Here is a 21,897-nt window from a genome sequence, read left to right as displayed (position 1 = left end):
GCCTTTTTAAGGACCCAGGCTCCTCCCCACTTTTTCTTCATTTATCCTCACAATGCACTCTAGTTTTCATGATCCAAGATGGCAGTTTGTCCACCATCAAACCATCATATCCGTGCTCCAGGGTGAGAAAAGTTAGGGGCAGGGGAGAGATGGAAGGTACACACCAGCTGTGCTTTTAAAAGGTTCCATAAAACCTGCAGTACAACGTTCCTTCTTATATCACGTGGGCCAGAAATTTCATCAAAATTCCACAGCCAACCACAAAACGGCCACGTGGCCAGATAAAATGCCACTAGCAAAGAAATGAAGAGAAACAGATATAGAAGGAAAACCAGTGGCTTCTCTTCCTATCTATTCCTACACTACGTTGAAACTAACAGACGTGGAGAAGGTGAGATTGGAAGCGCCTGAGAGAATGACTTGCAGCATGGTGGCCCCACACAGTTCACTGGCTTATTGTCTCCTTGTCATATCCCGTCCCTGGCATGAGCATGAGTGCCCACGTTCTCAGCGATACAGGCAAGAGATGATCATTCTTTTCATTAAAAAATAATTCTCAATTGGATGAAATTATTAAATTAGCTCCATTTTTAAAATTAACAAATTTCCAATAAAATACAACCCAAACAATACTTCACTGTTTTAAAATGGTCAGATATCTGATAGTTCATTACTGACAACAGGAGAGAATTCTAATGTCCCAGAATGGCACACAGGCCCATTGCCAATCCCAGTTCTAGACTCGTTCCTCACCAGTGGCCCTGACATACCCTCTCTCCTGAAGAATTGCTGACTGGCCCTGAATATGTTCCAGATTCTTCTGAATGCACATACTTTACAGCCTTTCCCACCACCTGAAAATGTTTTGCTCTCCTACCACACCTTATAAAAGAATCATTCCAGTGATTCTCAATATTAGCCTGCATAAAAATCAACTGCAAGGCTTTTTTAAAAAATGCTGATTCTTAGGCTATAGTTACAAAGATTCTGTTTTACTAGCTATGGGTCAGGCCCATAAATCTGCATTCTTTTTCAAACAAGGAGCAGAGTGTCCAGGACAGAAAAGTGCTCAAGAATGTTCACCTGATGACTACCACAACAAGAAAAGACCATCTTACACTAATTTAAGATGTGTTTCTTGTAGTATGAGTTTCAGTAACTTTATCAGATCTCCCAGGCTCCTGGGAGAATCAAAGTGAAGTATATTCTTGAAAGAACTCAATTCAGTGACTGAATAATAACATACAAGGTAATGTAGTGTTATTAACCCAATGGATAAGCTCTAAATTTATGTACTAAATATGAAAAACAAAAACAACAGTTTAAAAATCTCTTCTTCTGGCTTAGTTTACTAGAGAATGCTATTTTGAGGAACCACCATAATTCTATCATGATATAATGAAAGAAGACACATTCTCAGAAATTCACATTTGGAAAGATTAATGTGTGACCTCAATAAGAACTCTTCCTTTCATAATATGCTTTGGCTGCATACAAGGGGAAAAAACAGATTACTGAATAAGACAACCACTTAAATATAAAACAATATCGCAGCATTATTATAACTACTAGCAAGACAAAATTTAGGTCTTCCAACCCTATCTAAATTATTAGTACAAATTACCATGCTCATAAGTGCTCAATACATTCTACTTAGATTCTCATCCCCATTATTTCCTTAACAGAACGAAATAAGAATAAACTTTAAGTGAAACTATCAAAGCTATTCATCATACTTTTTCAGTTAAAGCGGTCTCAGATGTGGAAGATATAACATTATGAAAGCCTCTGAGTAAATGCTAGAGGAAACCCATTTGTGGACTATGGTGAGTGCACATGAATTTTTTTGCCTACTGAAGTTGTGCTGAAAAAGTGTCCTCCAGGAAACAGTACCATAGTAAACCAGTAACTACCCCAAAGAGTAGACTAAAAATCTGACTGCGTGATGGCCTCAGTTCAAAGAAAAAATACATCAGAGTGGCTTTGAAGAGTTCACAGATGTTAATTTGTCAAATATATTTACCTAAAGTTACTCTAGATTAGATAACCTATGGCCAAAGACAAAAAGAGTTACAAGCCACTTGGAATTCATATTTGTATAATTAAGTTAACAAAATGCTTCTCAACTGCTTTACTGATTTAAAAAAATGTTTTAGGTTTCTAAATATATTTAAGAAACCAATTTCATTCCTTAGAAATCTGAATCTTTCTGCTCTTTATTTAATGTTTGAAAGGATATTCTACCTAGAAATTTTGTTGTTTTATATTTTTTGTTTGTTTATGGCTCAACTGCAGTGGAACAGAAACTGTAACTTTTGTATTTTTATGAGGTCTTTTTCAAAGGGTTTTAACACATGATTTGATGGTGTCCGTGACTAAATTATAAAGAGTGAACTGCAGCAGTTCTCAGCCTTGCATGCACACAAGAACTATCTGGGGAAACACTGGAAAAAAATGTCAGCGTCTGGGTCAAACCCCACGTGTGTCTAATCAGAATGGAGGGACGGGGATGAAGCCCCAGCACCCGCACTTCTGCAAAGTGCCCCCTAATTCACAAGAAGGTTAGACTCACTGAGTTAGGGAGACAGATCCCTAACTCGCATTTGAGTCGACTGAGTCTTCCGAGCCCCAGTAAAGAACGAGTGACTTTCTCACAACTCACAACTGATGGTGTGCCACAGAGGGCCCTGTGCTGCCTCTCAGCTCGGTGGACATCTCTGCCCTGACCCATGAAGCCGCCTCTTATCCTGCACCCTTCAGGAGACAAGGGAGGGTGGCACATCCCACACGGGGTCAGCCTGGCCTCAACAGTTCCACCTCTGAGTGCCACTAGAGGAACCAGAATCAGGGACCAACAATGTGCAAATTCTGTTAATTCTTATCCTTTATACACACGATTCACCATTTCTCAATGGGAAAATAAGCAACTGTGTTATGAGTTCAGTTGAAAATCCTGGCATACTTCCTTTAGAATTGAAAGGTCAAGAGAAAAAAAAAGAAAAGACTGCCAAGTAAATTCATTGCAATTTGACTTTTTCTGAATAGCACAATACATGGGTAAACAGATATTAATAGGGTCAGCTGCTTTTTTAACCCATAAACACTTTTTTTTTAAGATGCTATACTTCTCTTGTAAGGATGGGGAAACACACGGTGAAAATCTGCTTAGTTTCTGTCACTGTTGTTTGCATTAAAGCCTTCAGTCCTACACAGAATCAAAGGGACTTACTGTCCCTCATTCTCTGGAATGTAAATTTCCACTAGATTTCCACTTTTAAATAAAGGCAACGATACAGAGATGAAGACACTATCTAAAAAGCTCCACATAAAAACGTGACAGCTTAACTTCAGTGTGTATACATGGGTTCAATGATTCCCACCATGGGGAATTCAGGAGGAGACAAACTTAAAACTAACGCACTATTTCCCAAAACCTGACTTACCATTTAAACTGGCAAACAGAGGTGAGACTAAAGTACATACTTCAGTGTCAGTATTTAAAAGATGAAATCCAAGCTGTGGTGAATTATTAAACTGATTCTAAATTCAATCAGTTTTACAAAATAATTAGCTTAATGGAAGCTAGAAGTTCTTAGGCCATAGTTTTAAGAAGCACCTGGATATTCTGAAAAACACGATGAACTTTAGTTTTACTGAAACCCAATTCCTTTAATCTCTTTAATGGTGTTTGCCCAATTTCATTTTGCCTGTTCCAAAGTTACATTCACTGTTTGGTCACCAATGTTGGTGAACACACAATAATCCTTTCCACTTTATTTTCTGTGACTTTGCTTGGTTGCTGTTATTGTTCTTTTTTTCTATAATATAATAAGCTAATTCATGCCTTTGTCTTAGTTTTGGAAGGATTTTATGCCATCTAGCCAACAGATACTCTTTTTCTTAATTTAAAATAACTAAGAGGTTGCACACTACAGTAGTAAATTTGTAATCAATCTAAAGATAATGTCATAAAAGCACAATTAAACATATCATAACAGAAGAAAACCCTGGTAATTACAAATAGTACCAGGCTTGCTGGGGTTTTAAACATTAGTGTAAGACTAAGAAAAACCGCCACCCAGTGACACAAAAGAGAACTGCAATTTATTTTTGTGTAAAATGAGTTACTTCGATTTCATTACTGAATGAACGAATAGTTATTACCTACTATGAGAATAGGAACTAGTTAAAGCGAAAGGATGTTCTTCCACCAGGCCTTTTTGTTTTTAGTTTCCTTACATTATTTAGCACACTTGACATTTTACAAAGGCTAAAAGCTCTGGAAACCCTAACGGAAAAAGCTTTCTGTCCAAAAGTGAGCTAATTCTGTACAAGCAGACCATATATCCCTATTATCAATAAAACAGCCTAGGCTCTGCTTGGACCCTAGTTTCAAGTCATGGGTTGTTGACTTCAGCAACACCATCTGATAATTGTGACCTCAAACCTATTTGTATTAAGTTGGAAGGCATGTCTAGGGAAAAAGGTATTGTCAAGGGGGGAAATACAGATAACTTATACCCTTAACAACATAATTTAACCTCTAACCTTTTTAGAAATACGTTATAAAGGCCAAGTAAGACGACAGTCTAACAAATTCTACAGAATCCATTGTGATAAGAAGTTGTTGAGAAACCTGTATTCAGATCAAGAAGCAAGAGTTAGAACCAGACATGGAACAACAGACTGATTCCAAACTGGGAAACGAGTATGTCAAGGCTGTAATTGTCACCCTGCTTATTTAACATATATGCAGAGTACATCATGTGAAATGCTGGGCTGGATGAAGCACAAGCTGGGATCAAGATTGCCGGGAGAAATATCAATAACCTCAGATATGCAGATGATACTACCCTGAAAGCGAAGAAAAACTGAAGAGCCTCCTGATAAAAGTGAAAGAGGAGAGTGAAAAAGCTGGCTTAAAAATCAACATTCAAAAAACTAAGATCATGGCATCTGGTCCCATCACTTCATGGCAAATAGATGGGGAAACAGTGGAAACAGTGACAGACTTTATTTTCTTGGGTTCCAAAATCACTGCAGACAGTGACTGCAGCCATGAAATTAAAATGTACTTGCTCCTTTGAAGAAAAATTGTGACTAATCTAGAAAGCATATTAAAAAGCAGAGACATTAGTTTGCCGACAAAGATGTGTCTAGTCAAGGCTATGGTTTTTCCCGTGGTCATGTATGGATGTGAGAGTTGGACTGTGAAGAAAGCTGATTGCCGAAGAATTGATGCTTTTTGAACTGTGGTGCTGGAGAAGACTCTTGAGAGTCCTTTGGGCTGCAAGGAGATCCAACCAGTCCATTCTAGAGGAGATCCGTCCTGGGTGTTCACTGGAAGGACTGATGTTGAAGTTGAAACTCCAATACTTTGGCCACCTGATGCGAAGAACTGAATCATTGGAAAAGACCCTGATGCTGGGAAAGATTGAGGGCAGGATGAGAAGGGGACGACAGAGGATGAGATGGCTGGATGGCATCACCGACTCGATGGACATGAGTGTAAGTAAACTCCGGGAGTTGGTGATGGACAGGGAGGCCTGGCGTGCTGCAGTTCATGCGGTCACAAAGAGTCGGACATGACTGAGCGACTGAACTGAACTGAAGAAATTGTTGGTATAGATATAATCTAAGTCTTTACTTAGTTGTATCATTTATAAATTAATAATAAACACACAAAAAATTGTACACAAAATTATTTTCCTGCAATGTATCTACTGCACAAAAGGACCAAGCAAGATGTGTGGACACATGATAACCAAAACACATATGCTGAACGATGGAGTCATGCTGATAAACATAGTTCGTAGCTATCATTTGACCTATGTGATATTTTTCAAAATTTTTTACACATACATAGAGCATGCTCTGAGAGTAAAAGTAGATATTAGATAAGTTAATGTAGAACCATATAAGAAAAAGAACAACTCAGGACAGACCAGTTTCTAAAAACATATTACCATCCTATTTTTTAAGATAATTAACTATATTCCAAATAATCTATCCTGACTTGTATTGGTCAATTCTCAGTTAAGGCTTTAACTGCGGAAGGATATTTCACTAACTCAACAGTGTATAGCTGTCCCTAGGTTTCTGCAGTACCCTTACTAAAATCAGCTGCAGCTCACCAAGTTCCTTAAATAAAACAGTGCAATATTTGCATATAACCTATGCATGCTGCTGCTGCTGCTGTTCAGTCGTGTCCGACTCTGTGTGACCCCATAGACGGCAGCCCACCAGGCTCCCCCATCCCTGGGATTCTCCAGGCAAGAACACAGGAGTGGGTTGCCACTTCCTTCTCCAATGTGTGAAAGTGAAAAGTGAAAGTGAAGTCGCTTAGTCATGTCTGACTCATAGCGACCCCATGGACTGCAGCCTACCAGGCTCCTCCGTCCATGGGATTCTCCAGGCAAGAGCACTGGAGTGGCTTGCCATTGCCTTCTCTGCATACCTTCCTGTATACTTTAAATTACTTATCACACCTAATACAATATAAATGCATTGTAAACAGTTGCTAGACACGTGGCAAATTTAAGTTTTGCTTTTGTTGGACCACTCTGGATTTTTTTTCTTTCAATATTTTCAATCTGCAGTTGGTTGAATTCAGAGATGCGGAATTTTGTGGAAATAGAGGGCTGAATATATCTTCCAATCTCAACTTCATTAAGGAGATTATAGTTTACTGTAATATTTTTAAGTATTTAAAATATTAAATTTTAAATACTTTTAATTTTGAGGCAGCCAAAATTAAAGCCAAATTTATGTATAACACAACCATCCCTCTTTTATTAAAAACAAAAAAAAGCAAGAAAGCATAGCACTTTGTCTTTTAAAAATTAATTGTCTAGGGAACTCAGGGAAAGTTAAACTGGACATGATATATTTACACTTCTCTGGCATTTAATCCTGTTCTCCTTTGCACTATATTTTAATCCCATTCAATAATAAAGTTACTTAAGGAATATCTGAAAATTATTGAACACAATTTAAATTTTTAAAAAGAGCTTAAAATGTCACTACTGTCTCAAAATTTAAAATGATAATGACTTAAAAAAAAAAAAGATGGATAGCTTAGTGGTTAAGAGGACAGGCTCTGAAGTTAGAATGCCTGGGCTAACTCCAGATCTGGCTCATGTAAGCTGGCGAACTTTTTCAAGTCCTCTTCTGCATATGGGGGCTTCCCAGGTGGCGTTAGTGGTAAAGAACCAGCCTGCCAATGCAGGAGACATAAGAGATATGGGTTTGATCCCTGGGTTTGATCCACCGGAGAAGTAAGAGCAACCCACTCCAATATTCTTGCCTGGGAAATCTCATGGACAGAGAGCCTGGCAGGCCACAGTCCATGGGGTCACAAAGAGCTGGACACGACTGAAGCAACTTAGCATGCACTGTATATGGAGATAACATGACCACCTCACTCAAAGTGTCCTCCTAAGCATATTACACACATTAAGTCATTTAATCCCCTCAGTAACCCTATTGTTATCATGCTCATTTTCTAAATAAGCTAAATGATACCTGGGAGGTTTTGTAACTTCCCCAAATGGTGAAGGGTGGCAGATATACCAACCCAAAATATGCCACTTTGGCATAAAGATATTCTGAGCTAAACCTGAAAAAACACCAGGTGCAAGAAGGTACTCTGTCCTCTCCTTTTCTTCTTGAAAGCAGGAGATAAAAACAAACTAAACAAACAAACAAACAAAACTTTCTGGAAGATTCTAGGAGGAAAAAAATCACAGAATAGTAGTAACCCAAGAATTTTTCATGGAAAATGGTGGAGGGGTTGGAGCTTTACATCTGAGGGAAAAAATGGCACTAAACCGAGATAAGCATCAGTAGACATGGCAGCTGAAGGAGCAGGAGGCCTCAGTCAACATGTGGGGGTCTGCTCTTGCTTGGATCATCTGAACAAGGGTGTGGGACCAGCTGCACCTGAAATTAAATTGCAGTCCTGAGCCTGGGGCAGGATGCTGCCTCACTGTGACTGCTCAACTGCAGGACACGTGGTGCAGGAGCTAACACCAATCCCACTCAGTCCAAGATGGCCCTGCAAAAACTCCCTCAACAGGCAGCGTGTCAGCTTGTGGGAAAAGGCACCATGAGAGCTGAGATGTATCAGATGGAGCAGCTGGTCTGTGAAACCATACTAGAGGAAGTAATGGTTGGAGAGTCCCTCAAGAATTAGCAAATCTGGGCATTTCTGTCTTCTGAGCCTCAGTTAAAGACCACTACTTAAGCTACTCTTTCTTAGAAAGGCAGGGTCCACAACAGAAGCTTCACCAGTTGGGGCAGAAATCCCTGGTGGGCTAGTTATAAGACAGGCAGTGAAATAGCTTCAAGCTACAAGCTATCAGACACTGAAGGAGATTTTAGAAACAGCAGCCCCAGTAGCTTTTCCAGCTGTGGTTAAAACTTGTCTCTGCAATGCTGCAAGTGGCAGGCCACAGAAGAAAGGAAGACAAATCAAGAGTTCTCCAAGTACAGCTGCAGAAGCTGTGTGTGCTCGCAGAGACGTCAGTGCACTAATTCTAATCATGAGACAACAGGAAAACACAGCTCTCTGCACGTGCATTAAAGCTGTGTGCCAAGTCACTTCAGTTGTGTCACTCCATGGGACCCCACGGACTGTAGCCCACCAGGCTCCCCTGTCCATGGGGGTTCTCCAGGCAAGACTACTGGAGTGGGTTGCAAGCCTTTCTCCAGGCTACAGAGGTGTTCTAAAACAAGAAATACAGAGCAGAGTTTGGAGAACCAGGCTTTGCTAGAGCAAATTTCTGAAAGAAGAATTTATTGTGAAACTCCTGAAGAGGCAGAAACATCACAGGAGACCAGAGGCACCCCTGAAGTTTTTTCTGTTAGTTGGGCTAATTCGGCAGGTAAGAGGGAAGCAATGCTGGCAGCATTAGAAACAGAAGTGGGGGATAACAGAGCCAGTTCTGTCTTGGAAGCCAAAGAACAATTTCCTGACACTGAAAGAAGGGCCAGAGAGGCAGCTGGGTTAGTGGCACCCCACTTTATTCCAGTCAGGAGGCTCCCCAGAAAAACCACCAACCCTGGTCAGACTATGCCCCACTACTTTGCCTCAGATGCAGCGGATCTGGTCAGAGAGAAAACAGTTCTCACCCCTCTTAGCTATGGCCCCTGTTCCAGGCCCCAGGAAGCAGATTCAGGAAACCCACAGGCCTACCAGAACATGACTGTGGAAAAGACCAGGTATTTTATGGTAGCATTTAACTACAACGAAAACTCTCCTCTGGTCTCCCAGAGATTAAGGCCAAGAAGTGGAAGAGGGTCAGGGGTAAAACCCCCGTGTCCTTACTGCAAGAGACCAGGTCCTGAAGAGATGTGCTGAAGAGGCAGAGAGCCATCCACCCATTCTGAACGTGTGTGGCCAGCAGCGTGGGGTGAGCCTGGCTCTTAGGAGGCCTAACCTAAAAGTTCAACATAACCTGCAGACCCAAAAAGCCGTCTTCCACTTGTCAAGATGCACAGAGCCTCTGCAAATGCCAGGGGACCTCGGACGGACTAGGCCAAGATATAAAGAGAAGAGGTAGGGAACCAGAATCTACAAAGGGAGACCCTGAGAAATTCTGTCAAGAGCAAACACGCTCTGAGTTCATGCAAACCCTCTCAGATAAGGAGCTGAATCTGGCAGAAAGAAATCCAGGTAGACGAGGATGGCTGTCCCAAGGGGACCCTGGGTTTTAGCTCCTCAACGCCCTATGAGAAGACAACTGCTGGGAAGAACCAGCCAAAGACTGCCAACCTCTTCTTTGGGATTGGCAAATGACATGAAGAAATGTCACTTTTCAGAATTCCCCTTGGGAAGAGCATAATATCTGGTTGAAAGGAATATTTTTTTAAGCCACTAAAATCTTAACAACTAGCAGGTATTAATTTTATAACAGAAAATAAACTAGTCTTAAGATTCAGGAGGCACTATTTAACATATTTAGATTTTAAAGTGTACTTCAAAACTCTTGATGGGAATGTAAACTGGTATAGCCACTATGCAAAACAGTATGGAGGTTTCTTAAAACACTAAAAATGAGCTGCCATATGATCCAGCAATCCCACTCCTCGGTATACAGCTGGAGAAACTGAAAACACTAATTCAAAAAGATGCATGTATCCTAAAGCTCACAGGAGTACCATCTATAATAGCCAACACAAGAGAAAACCCAAGTACTTACCAACACACGACTGGACTAAGAAGATGCAATGCAAGCGCACACACACGCAGAAAAAAGAATAAAAAGCCATAAAAAAAAAGAAATTCTGTTATTTGCAACAACATGGATGGACCCAGAGAGCACCATGTTTAGTGAAATAAATCACAGAAAGACAAATACTGTACATCACTTAGATGTGGAATCACAAAAATAAAACAAATGAAGCATATGCAAAATAGGAGCAAACTCACAGATATAGAAAACAAACTAGTGGTTACCAAAAGGGAGAGGGAAGGGCAAATTAGGGGTATGGGATTAAGAGATATAGGCTGCTATACATTAAAAAAAAAAAGATAAGCAACAAGGATACACTGTGCAGCACAATTACAGCCATTACACTATAATAGTTATTATCTTATAATAATTTTTATTGGCACTTAATCTGTGAAAATATTCAATCACTATGTTGTACCCCCGAAAGTTAATATAATATTGTAAATCAACTCTACTTAAACAAAAAAATAAATGTACCTCACTCAGCAACCATTTACTGGATGCCTAATTTAATTTCAGAAGCTGATTTATAAGCATCTCTAAGCCCTGATTCTTCAAACAGAATTTGAATTCATCAAGAATTCTTCAAGACTTCTGGCTTTTCATAACTAAAAAGGTTGACTCGCTTACTGGATAGAAAAAATGGGGTGATTTTATAAACTGAACCTGAAGGACACATCCAAACTGATATACAAAAAAAGTCTGACTTGATGACAATATTTCAAGTGATTAATGATCCATATTTTTATAGATTTCATATACATCAAGTAATTCTGGAATTAGCAGAAAAACATTTAAAATCAATCATATTAGCCATCTGTATGTCTTCTTTGGAGAAATGTCTGTTTAGTTCTTTGGCCCATTTTTTGATTGGGTCATTTATTTTTCTGGAATTGAGCTGCAGGAGCTGCTTGTATATTTTTGAGATTAATCCTTTGTCAGTTGCTTCATTTCCTATTATTTTCTCCCATTCTGAAGGCTGTCTTTTCACCTTGTTTATAGTTTCCTTTGCTGTGCAGAAGCTTTTAATTTTAATTAGGTCCCATTTATTTATTTTTGCTTTTATTTCCAATATCCTCGGAGGTGGGTCATGGAGGATCCTGCTGTGATTTATTCAGAGAGTGTTTTGCCTGTGTTCTCCTCTAGGAGTTTCATAGTTTCTGGTCTTACATTTAGATCTTTAATCCATTTTGAGTTTGTTTTTGTGTATGGTGTTAGGGAGTGTTCTAGTTTCATTCTTTTACAAGTGGTTGAACAGTTTTCCCAGCACCACTTGTTAAAGAGATTGTCTTTTCTCCATTGAATATTCTTGCCTCCTTTGTCAAAGATAAGGTACATATACACAATGGAGTATTACTCAGCAATTAAAAAGGATACATTTGAATCAGTTTTAATGAGGTGGATGAAACTGGAGCCTATTATACAGAGTGAAGTAAGCCAGAAAGAAAAATACCAATACAGTATACTAACGCATATATATATGGAATTTAGAAAGATGGTAACGATAACCCTGTATACAAGACAGCAAAAGAGACACAGATGTATGGAACAGTCTTTTGGACTCTGTGGGAGAGGGTGAGGGTGGGATGATTTGGGAGAATGGCACTGAAACATGTATATTATCATATGTGAAACGAATCACCAGTTCAGGTTTGATGCATGATACAGGATGCTCGGGGCTGGTGCACTGGAATGAACCAGAGGGATGGGATGGGGAGGGATGTGGGAGGGGGGTTCAAGATGGGGAACACATGTACACCCAGGGCAGATTCATGTCAATGTATGGCAAAACCAATACAATATTGTAAAGTAAAAAAAAGAAAAAAGAAAAAAAAGAGATCAATAAAGATAAAAAAAATCAATCATATAACTTTTCAAGCAATCTTTTAAAGCAAAAATCATTCATCTAATAATGTGGCTTCAATCCCTGGGTCGGGAAGATCCCCTGGAGAAGGGGATGGCAACCCACTCCAGTATTCTTGCTTGAAGAATCCCATGGACAGAGAAGACTGGTGGGCTACAGTCCACGGGGTCGCAAGGAGTCAGACATGACTTAGCCACTAAACAACAACGATAAAGTCTTAAAAACACTCACCTAAAAGGACAAAGCCATCTGCTTCTGTCTCTGGTACTGATGGTTTTTTAGATTCTGGAGGCTTTCTGAAGAAGTGAAACATTGCTGCTTCTGCTGTTACCTGAAATAGAAGCAAACATCCTATTATGTCAAATTCAGATGAAACTCTCACCCTTCTTAGTAAAAAGCCAAATGTAAAGAGATCACAAGAAGTACTTTGAGGAATTCTATCCCCAAACTTAAGAACATGAGCCCTCTTTAGGTAACAGAAGTATCAGAAGACAAAACCAGACTATCAGGAGCATGGACGTCCAGTCTGAAATCCTGTGTGACTTGAATCCTGCAACATCTCTCAACTTCTGAACGTGCAGGAAATAATCCAAGAAATCACTACAAGTAAAACTAAAATCAACAGATCACACCGACTCTGAAAGGATCCCAGTAACCATTCACTGAGGAAAGGAGAAAAAAAACAAAACACCTCTCCAGATTTCTTATCATGCCGCATGAAACTGAGGCCGCCTGAGAAAAGAAAAGAAGGCACTACACACACCCTCCAGAGTTGGTTATCTGATTCAGACTCTCAGGGGCTGTATTCACTGTAAAATTGCAGCCAAATTTAAATCCCTATCAGTGCAAATATCTGTGTTGGTGAGAATATTGTGCACTGCCCCCAACACACACACACACACGCCATCTACTCTCTTTGTCCTTCCATCTTTGTACATTCCAACCCCCAAGAAAGGCAGTGCCAAAGAATGCTCAAGCTACTGCACAACTGCACTCATCTCACACGCTAGTAAAGTCATGCTTAAAATTCTCCAAGCCAGGCTTCAGCAATACGTGAACCGTGAACTCCCAGATGTTCAAGCTGCTTTTAGAAAAGGCAGAGAAATCAGCGATCAAATTGCCAACATCCACTGGATCATGGAAAAAGCAAAAGAGTTCCAGAAAAACATCTATTTCTGTTTCATTGACTATGCCAAAGCCTTTGACTGTGTGGATCACAATAAACTGTGGAACATTCTGAAAGAGATGGGAATACCAGACCACCTGACCTGCCTCTTGAGAAACCTGTATGCAGGTCAGGAAACAACAGTTAGAACTGGACATGGAACAACGGACTGGTTCCAAATAGGAAAAGGAGTACATCAAGGCTCTATATGGTCACCCTGCTTATTTAACTTATATGCAGAGTACATCATGAGAAATGCTGGGCTGGAGGAAGCACAAGCTGGAATCAAGATTGCCGGGAGAAATACCAATAACCTCAGATATGCAGATGACACCACCCTTATGACAGAAAGTGAAGAAGAACTAAAGAGCCTCTTGATGAAAGTAAAAGAGGAGAGTGAAAAAGTTGGCTTAAAATTCAGAAAACTAAGATCATGGCATCCGGTCCCATCACTTCATGGCAGATAGCTGGGGAAACAGTGGAAACAATGGCTGACTTTATTTTTCTGGGCTCCAAAATCACTGCACATGCTGATTGCAGCCATGAAATTAAAAGACATTACTGCTTGGAAGGAAAGTTATGACCAACCTAGACAGCATATTAAAAAGCAGAGACATTACTTTGCCAACAAAGGTCCGACTAGTCAAGGCTATGGTTTTTCCAGTGGTCATGTATGGATGTGAGAGTTGGACTATAAAGAAAGCTGAGCGTCAAAGAATTGATGATTTTGAACTGTGGTGATGAAGAAGACTCTTGTGAGTTCCTTGCAGTCCAACCAGTCCATCCTAAAGGAGATCAGTCCTAGGTGTTCATTGGAAGGACTGATGTTGAAGCTGAAACTCCAACACTATGGCCACCTGATGCGAAGAGTTGACTCATTTGAAAAGACCCTGATGCTGGGAAAGATTGAAGGCAGGAGGAGAAGGGGACGACAGAGGATGAGATGGTTGGACGGCATCACCGACTCAATGGACATGGGTTTGGGTGGACTCTGGGAGCTGGGGATGGACTCTGGGAGCTGGGGATGGACAGGGAAGCCTGGTGTGCTTTGGTTCATGGGGTCACAAAGAGTCGGACACTACTGAGCGACTGAACTGAACTTTGTACATTCAGTTTTATATATCTGGGCAGGACAACAACACCTAGAAAACAACTGGAAAGGAAGCTAAAGGGTATTTGGGAGAACACGTACCATTCTGAGCACAGTCCCTATTAGCAAAGCGATACAAGAGACAGCAAAGCAGAATTCCTGGTGGCATCAAGTGCCCCACATTTCAGTTTCATATATTCTGCCCATATCAGAATATGGTGTAACAGGTGCCTGGTGTAACAGGCAAGTTTAGCCTTGGAATACAAAATAAAGCAGGGCAAAGGCTAACAGAGTTTTGCCAAGAGAATGAACTGGTCATAGCAAGCACTCTCTTCCAATAATACTCCACACATGAACATCACCGATGGTCAATACTGAAATCATACTGATTATATTCTTCGCAGCCGAAGATGGAGAAGCTCTATACAGTCAGCAAAAACAAGACCAGGAGCTGACTGTGGCTCAGATCATGAACTCCTTATTGCCAAAGTCAGACCTAAATTGAAGAAAGTAGGGAAAACCACTAGGCCATTCAGGTATGACCTAAATCAAATCCCTTACGATTATACAGTGGAAGTGAGAAATAGATTTAAGGGACCAGATCTGATAGATAGAGTGGCTGATGAACTCTGGACAGAGGTTTGTGACATTGTACAGGAGACAGTGATCAAAACCTCCCCAAAAATGCAAAAAGTAAAATGGCTGTCTGAGGAGGCCTTACAAATAGCTGTGAAAAGAAGAGAGATGAAAGGCAAAGGAGAAAAAGGAAAAATATACCCATTGAATGCAGAGTTCCAAAGAACAGCAAGAAGAGATAAGAAAGCCTTCCTAAGTGAACAGTGCAAAGAAATAGAGGAAAACTATATAATGAAAACAATAGAGGAAAACAATGGGAAAGAATAGAGAGCTTTTCAAGAAAGAGATACCAAGGGAACATTTCATCCAAAGACGGGCACAATAAAGGACAGAACGGACCTAACAGAAGCAGAGGACATTAAGAAGTGGCAAGAATACACAGAAGAACTGTACAAAAAAGATCTTAATGTCCTGGCTAACCATGACGGTGTGCTCACTCACCTAGAGCCAGGCATCAAAGAGTGCAAAGTCAAGTGGGCCTTAGGAAGCATCACTACGAACAAAGCTAGTGGAGGTGATGGAATTCCAGTGGAGCTATTTCAAATCCTGAAAGATGATGCTGTGAAAGTGCTGCACTCAATATGCCAGCAAATTTGGAAAACTCAGCAGTGGCCACAGGACTGGAAGAGGTCAGTTTGCATTCCAATCCCAAAGAAGGGCAATGCCAAGGAATGTTCAAACTGCTGCACAAATGCACTCACTTCACATGCTAGCAAGACCATGCTCAAAATACTGAAAGTTAGGCTTCAACAGTACATGAACTGAGACCCTCCAGATGTGTAAGATGGATTTAGAAAAGGCAGAGGAACCGGTGATTAAATTGCCAATATCCTCTGGATTATAGAAAAAGCAAAGGAATTCCAGAGAAACATCTACTTCTGCTTCATTGATTACGCTAAAACCTTTGACTGTTTGGATCACAACAAAATGGAAAATTCTTCAAGAGATGGGAATACCAGATCACCTGACCTGCCTCCTAAGAAACCTGTATGCAGGACAAGAGGCAACATTAGAACCTGACATGGAACAATGGACAGGTTCAAAACTGTGAAAAGATTACATCGAGGCTGTATATTGTTACTCTGCTATTAACTTATATGCAGAGTACATCATGAGAAATGCCAGGCTGGATGAAGCACAAGCTAGAATCAAGATTGTCAGAAGAAATATCAATAACTTCAGATATGCAGATGACATCACCCTTATGGCAGAAAGTGAAGAACTAAAGAGCCTCTCAATGAACGTGAAAGAGGAGAGTGAAAAAGCTGGCTTAAAATTCAACATTCAAAAAATGAAGATCATGGCATCTGATCTCATCACTTCATGGGAAATAGATGGGGAAACAGTGACAGACTTCATTTTCTTGGGCTCCAAAATCACTGCAGATGGTGACTACAGCCATGAAATTAAAAGACACTTGCTCCTTGGAAGAAAAGCTATGACTAATCTAGACAATGTATTAAAAAGCAGAGACATTACTGTCTGGTCAAAGCTATGGTTTTTCCAGTAGTCATGTATGGATGTGAGCGTTGGAACATCAAGAAGGATGAGTGCCAAAGAATAGATGCTTTTGAACTGTGGTGTTGGAGAAGACTCTTGAGAGCCCCTTGGACCGCAAGGAGATCATACCAGTCAATTCTAAACTAAATCAGTCCTGAGTATTCATTGAAAGGACTGATGCTGAAGCTCCAATACGTGGGCCACCTGATGCAAAAAGCTGATTCACTGGAAAAAACCCTGACGCTGGGAAAGACTGAAGGCAGGAGGAGAAGGGGACGACAGAGGATGAGATGGTTGGACAATATCATCGAATCAAAGGACATGAGCTTGAGCAAACTCAGGGAGACAGTGAAGGACGGGGAAGCCTGGCATGCTGCAGTCATGGGGTCACAAAGACTGAGCAACTGAACAACAACAAAACCAGAACATCAAGCAGGGAGGGTAAGTCAAGATTTCATCTGATCAGAAGCCTTCTAGAAACTGAGGTTTGTGTGTAGGTCAACTGGCCCTGAGTTGCAGATCAGAGTAGATGGTAAAGGAGTCTGTTTGTTGGAAACATATCTGGCAGGTTTCACTTTCTAAAATAAAATATATATATATATATGGAGAAGAAACACAAGCTGTGTGAAAAAGAAAATATTTCAGTAAAGGAAAAGGAAGAGCCTGTAAAATCTGCAAAGACAGAGCTTACTGGATAAAATGATGGAGCTATAAGAGAAGTCTGGAAAAAGTTTGGCATCCTCAAAACAGTATAAGGAGACATGGCCTTTATATCTGGTAAAAAGAAAAAACAAGATTAAATGGAAAAGCAACAGGAAAAGATGAAAAGACAAGGAATGAGATTTAAAAAAACTGAATAAGATAAAAAATAAACTGATTCAAGAAAGAAATGCTATCAGAAAAGAACTGGTTGGCTTACAGGCAAGAATGTAAAAAAATAAAGTTCATTCAAAGACTTAAAAGGTTGGGAGAAGCAACTAAGTTCTCAAACCTAAAAGCTAAAACTAAAACAGAAAACACCTCTGAAGGAACAGCAGATGACTAAAACTCAGTCTTGGTAAGGGACAAGTCAAGGATATAATCATCAATCTGATACTAAAGCCTCAGCTGGCATGAATATGTGTGTGTGTGTATTAGTCGCTCAGTTGTGTCTGACTCTTTGAGACTCCATGGACTATAGCCCACCAGGCTCCTCTGTCCATGGGATTCTCCCAGGCAGGAATACTGGAGTGGGTTGCCATGCCCTTCTCCAAGAGATCTTCCTGACGCATGGATCAAACCCGAGTCTCCTGAATTGGTGGGCTGATTCTTACCACTGAGCCACCAGGGAAGACCTTTACTTAGGACACAAAGGGCGCAGATAAAGAGACGAAGCAGGCTAGTGTCCAACTGGAGCCTCACAGAGAAGAGATACCTTTGAATAAATAAAGGGGGGCACATTTAAGGGTCAAAGATGAGAAATGCAGCAGATCTAAGAGTTACACTTACAGTTATATAACTATAGTTATACTTATATATATTAACTATATAGTTACAGTTAGACAAAACTGTAGATCTGGCTACAGATACATGAAGCTGACTACAGTCAAATAAGTAAGCAATAAAATTTTGGAGAGCTGTGCTGCCAAAGTGACTACCAGTCTGGATTAAAGGAGAACTATGGCCACTGGATACTTACAACAACCCTGCAGACAGAAAGCTGCCAGAGCAAACTGCTAATCCACCAAGGAGGGTCTACTCTCCAGCACTTAAGTTAGTCGTAGCCAAAGAAGTTACTGGAAAAGGAAGGAACTCCAAGAGGGTGGAGCCAATGGGGCTGGAGACTGATGGGGAGGTGGGGAGGCCTCCTGGGAAGCAGGATCTGGGCATAATTAATTAACGCGCTCCAACCCGAGGCGGGGGGTTCCCCTAAAATACCTGCTCAGTGGGATTTCAGAACTGCCCTCACTCTGTGCCTGCTGTCAATCTCCCATTCCCCCTCTTTCCGGATGAGAGTGGTTTGGGCCGTTACCTTTCCCAGTTATAGGACGGGACAGAAGGACAGACTGCGGGTCTTTTTAGTCCATGAAGTCTCCACACCAAGAGTGCCACATCTGACCCTGATGAAGACATACTGACCTTAGAGCATGTTGCTATGAATGAATGGGACAAAAGGTTAACTCACCTCCTCAGGAAGGGGTGAGTTATTTTGCCTAAAGTAGGGGAGAGACCTGAGTACACAGTGACCACAAATGGGGACTGTGGAACCATCAGGCTCTCAACCTCCTATCAGGAGACATCTAAGGACTGCAGCTTTCTACCCGTCTGGGAGATCAATGCGGCAATGTGCCTTGTTCAGTTCACTGTCACATGTTATTCGAGTTCTAGAACAAGGAGCTTTGTGGACACAGAGAGAGGAGCTTTAAAAAGTGGTTCCTGATTTTAGCAAACAGAATTCAGCAACACGTCAAAAAGCTCATACACCATGATCAAGTTGGGTTTATTCCAGGGGTACAAGGATTCTTCAAAATATGCAAATCAATGTGACACACCATATTAACAAATTGAAAGATAAAAACCATATGATAATCTCAATAGATGTGGAAAAAGCCTTTGACAAAATTCAGCACCCATTTATGATTAAAACTCTTCAAAAAATGGGCATAGAAGGAACCTACCTCACCATGGTACAGGCCATACATGATAAGCTTACAGCAAACATTATTCTCAATGGTGAAAAACTGAAAGCATTCCCCCTAAGATCAGGAACAAGACAAGGGTGTCCACTTTCACCACTATTATTCAACATAGGTCTAGAAGTCCTAGCTACAGCAATCAGAGAAGAAAAAGAAAGAAAAGGAATCCAGATCAAAAAAGAAGTAAAGCTCTCACTGTTTGCAGATGACATGATACTGTACATAGAAAACCCTAAAGACAGTATCAGAAAATTACTAGAACTAATTACTGAATTTAGCAAAGTTTCAGGATATGTATCAATACACAGAAATCACTTGCATTTCTATATACTAACAATGAAAAATCAAAAACAGAAATTAAGGACTCAATCCCATTCACCATTCCAACAAAAGGAATTAAATATCTAGTAATAAACTTACCTAAAGAGACAAAAGAACTGTATACAGAAAATTATAAGACACTAATGAAAGAAATCAAAGATGACATAAACAGATGGAGAGATATTCCATGTTCCTGGGTAGGAAGAATCAATATTGTGAAAATGACTATACAACCAAATGCCATCTATAGATTCAATGCAATCCCTATCAAATTACCAATGGCATTTTTCACAGAACTAGAACAAAAAATTTCACAATTCATATGGAAACACAAAAGACCCCTAATAGCCGAAGCAGTCTTGAGAAAGAATGGAGCTGGAGGAATCAACCTTCCTGACTTCAGATAATACTTCAAAGCTATAGTCATCAAGACAGTATGGTACTGCCAAAAACAGAAACACAGACCAATGGAACGAGATAGAAAGCCCAGAAATAAACCCATGCACCTATGGGTACCTTATTTTTGACAAAGGAGGCAAGAATATACAATGGGGCAATGACAGCTTCTTCAATAAATAGTGTTTGGAAAACTGGACAGCTATATGTAAAAGAATGAAATGAGAACACTTCCTAACATCATACACAAAGATAAACTCAAAATGGATTAAAGACCTAAATGTAAGACCAGAAACTATAAAATTCTTAGAGGAAAACATAGGCAGAACACTTGATGACATCAATCAAAGCAAGATCCTCTATGACCCACCTCCTAGAGTAATGGAAATAAAACCAAAAGTAAACAAGTGGGACCTGATTAAACTTAAAAGCTTTTGCAAGCAAAGGAAACTATAAGCAAGGTGACAAGATAACCCTCAGAATGGGAGAAAATAATAGCAAATGAAACAACTGACAAAGGATTAATTTCCAAAATATACAAACAGCTCAAACTCAATACCAGAAAAACAAACAGCCCAATCAAAAGATGGGAAAAAGATCAAAACAGACATTTCTCGAAAGACGTACAGATGGATAACAAACACATGAAAAGATGGTCAACATCGCTCATTATTAGAGAAATGCAAATCAAAACTACAATCCTCACACCGGTCAGAATGGCCATCATCAAAAGTCTACAAACAGTAAATGCTGGAGAGAGTGTGGAGAAACTTGCACTGTTGGTGGGAATGTAACTGATGCAGCCACTATGGAGAATGGTATGGAGATTCCTCAAAAACCTAGGAATAAAACCACCATATGACCCAGCAATCCCACTCCTAGGCCTATACCCTGAGGAAATCAAAATTTAGAAAGACACGGACGAACCAGCTCACGCCGGAGCCGGGGCAGCGGCGTCGCGGTCAGACGCGGCCGCGGCGCGGAACTCCGGGGACAGCCTTTCGCCGGTGGACACGCCGCCTCCGCCGCCGCCGCAGCAGCATCACCAGGAGGGGCGACCCCAACAAGCCGCGGGGCAGGATGTCGTCCCACGCCTTCTTCGTGCAGGCCTGCCGCGAGGAGCACAAGAAGCACCCCGACTCCTCAATTTCGCAGAGTTTTGCAAGAAATATTCCGAGAGATGGAAGACTGTCGGCCAAGGAAAAGTCCAAGTTCGAAGACATGGCAAAAAGTGACAAAGCTCCCTACGACAGGGAGATGAAAAATTACGTCCCTCCTAAAGGTGACAAGAGGGAAAGAAAAAAGATCCCAACGCTCCGAAAAGGCCTCCATCTGCCTTCTTCCTGTTTTGCTCTGAGCATTGCCCAAAGACCAAAAGCAAACACCCTGGCTTATCCATTGGGGATACTGCAAAAAAAATTGGGTGAAATGTGGTCTGAGCAGTCAGCCAAAAATAAACAGCCGTATGAACAGAAGCAGCTAAGCTAAAGGAGAAATACGAAAAGGATATTGCTGCATACCCTGCCAAGGGCAAGAGTGAAGCGGGGAAAAAAGGGCCCTGGCAGGCCGACAGGCTCCAAGAAGAAGAATGAACCAGAAGATGAGGAGGAAGAAGATGAAGATGAGGAGGAGGAGGAAGAAGATGAGGATAAATGGCTATCTTGTAATGATGTGTGTGGAGTGTGCGTGTGTGCTCAGGCAATTGTTTTGCTAAGAATGTGAATTCAATTGCAGCTCAATATTAGCTTCGGTATAAAAACTGTACAGATTTTTGTATAGCTGATAAGATTCTTTGTAGAGAAAATACTTTTTTTAAAATGTAAGTTGTGGCTTTTTGAGGGGCTACTACATACAGTTAGATTTTCAAGCTTCTGATGTCAAATGTTTCTAAATATTTAATGGTTTCTTTAATTTCTTGACTTGTGTATGGTAGCACAGCAAACTCACAGAAATTAGCATCAATAGCAAAATTTGGGTTTTCTAGAACGAGAATGCTGCATTATGTTTTTTTAGAA

General features: G+C 40.6%; 1 protein-coding gene and 1 pseudogene across 1 annotated transcript in view; one reads left to right on the top strand and one right to left on the bottom strand.

The window, feature by feature from the left end:
* The window catches only part of UMAD1 (UBAP1-MVB12-associated (UMA) domain containing 1), a 259,632-nt gene that overhangs the window by 209,350 nt on the left and 28,385 nt on the right, over positions 1 to 21,897 (bottom strand). The window contains exon 2 of the mRNA XM_055420478.2: positions 12,331 to 12,430. Coding sequence (XP_055276453.1) covers positions 12,331 to 12,412 — 82 coding nt within the window. The 5' untranslated portion in view covers positions 12,413 to 12,430. The remainder of the gene's footprint in view (positions 1 to 12,330; positions 12,431 to 21,897) is intronic.
* Positions 18,625 to 21,604, top strand: LOC148778294 (high mobility group protein B2 pseudogene; annotated as a pseudogene).

The sequence above is a fragment of the Moschus berezovskii genome, chromosome 3 (assembly GCF_049115385.1).
Source record: "Moschus berezovskii isolate FMDL1 chromosome 3, NW_MosBer_1.0, whole genome shotgun sequence".
NCBI lineage: Eukaryota > Metazoa > Chordata > Mammalia > Artiodactyla > Moschidae > Moschus > Moschus berezovskii.
Note: the sequence above shows the minus strand (reverse complement) of the source record. Positions and strands in the feature narration are given on the sequence as shown.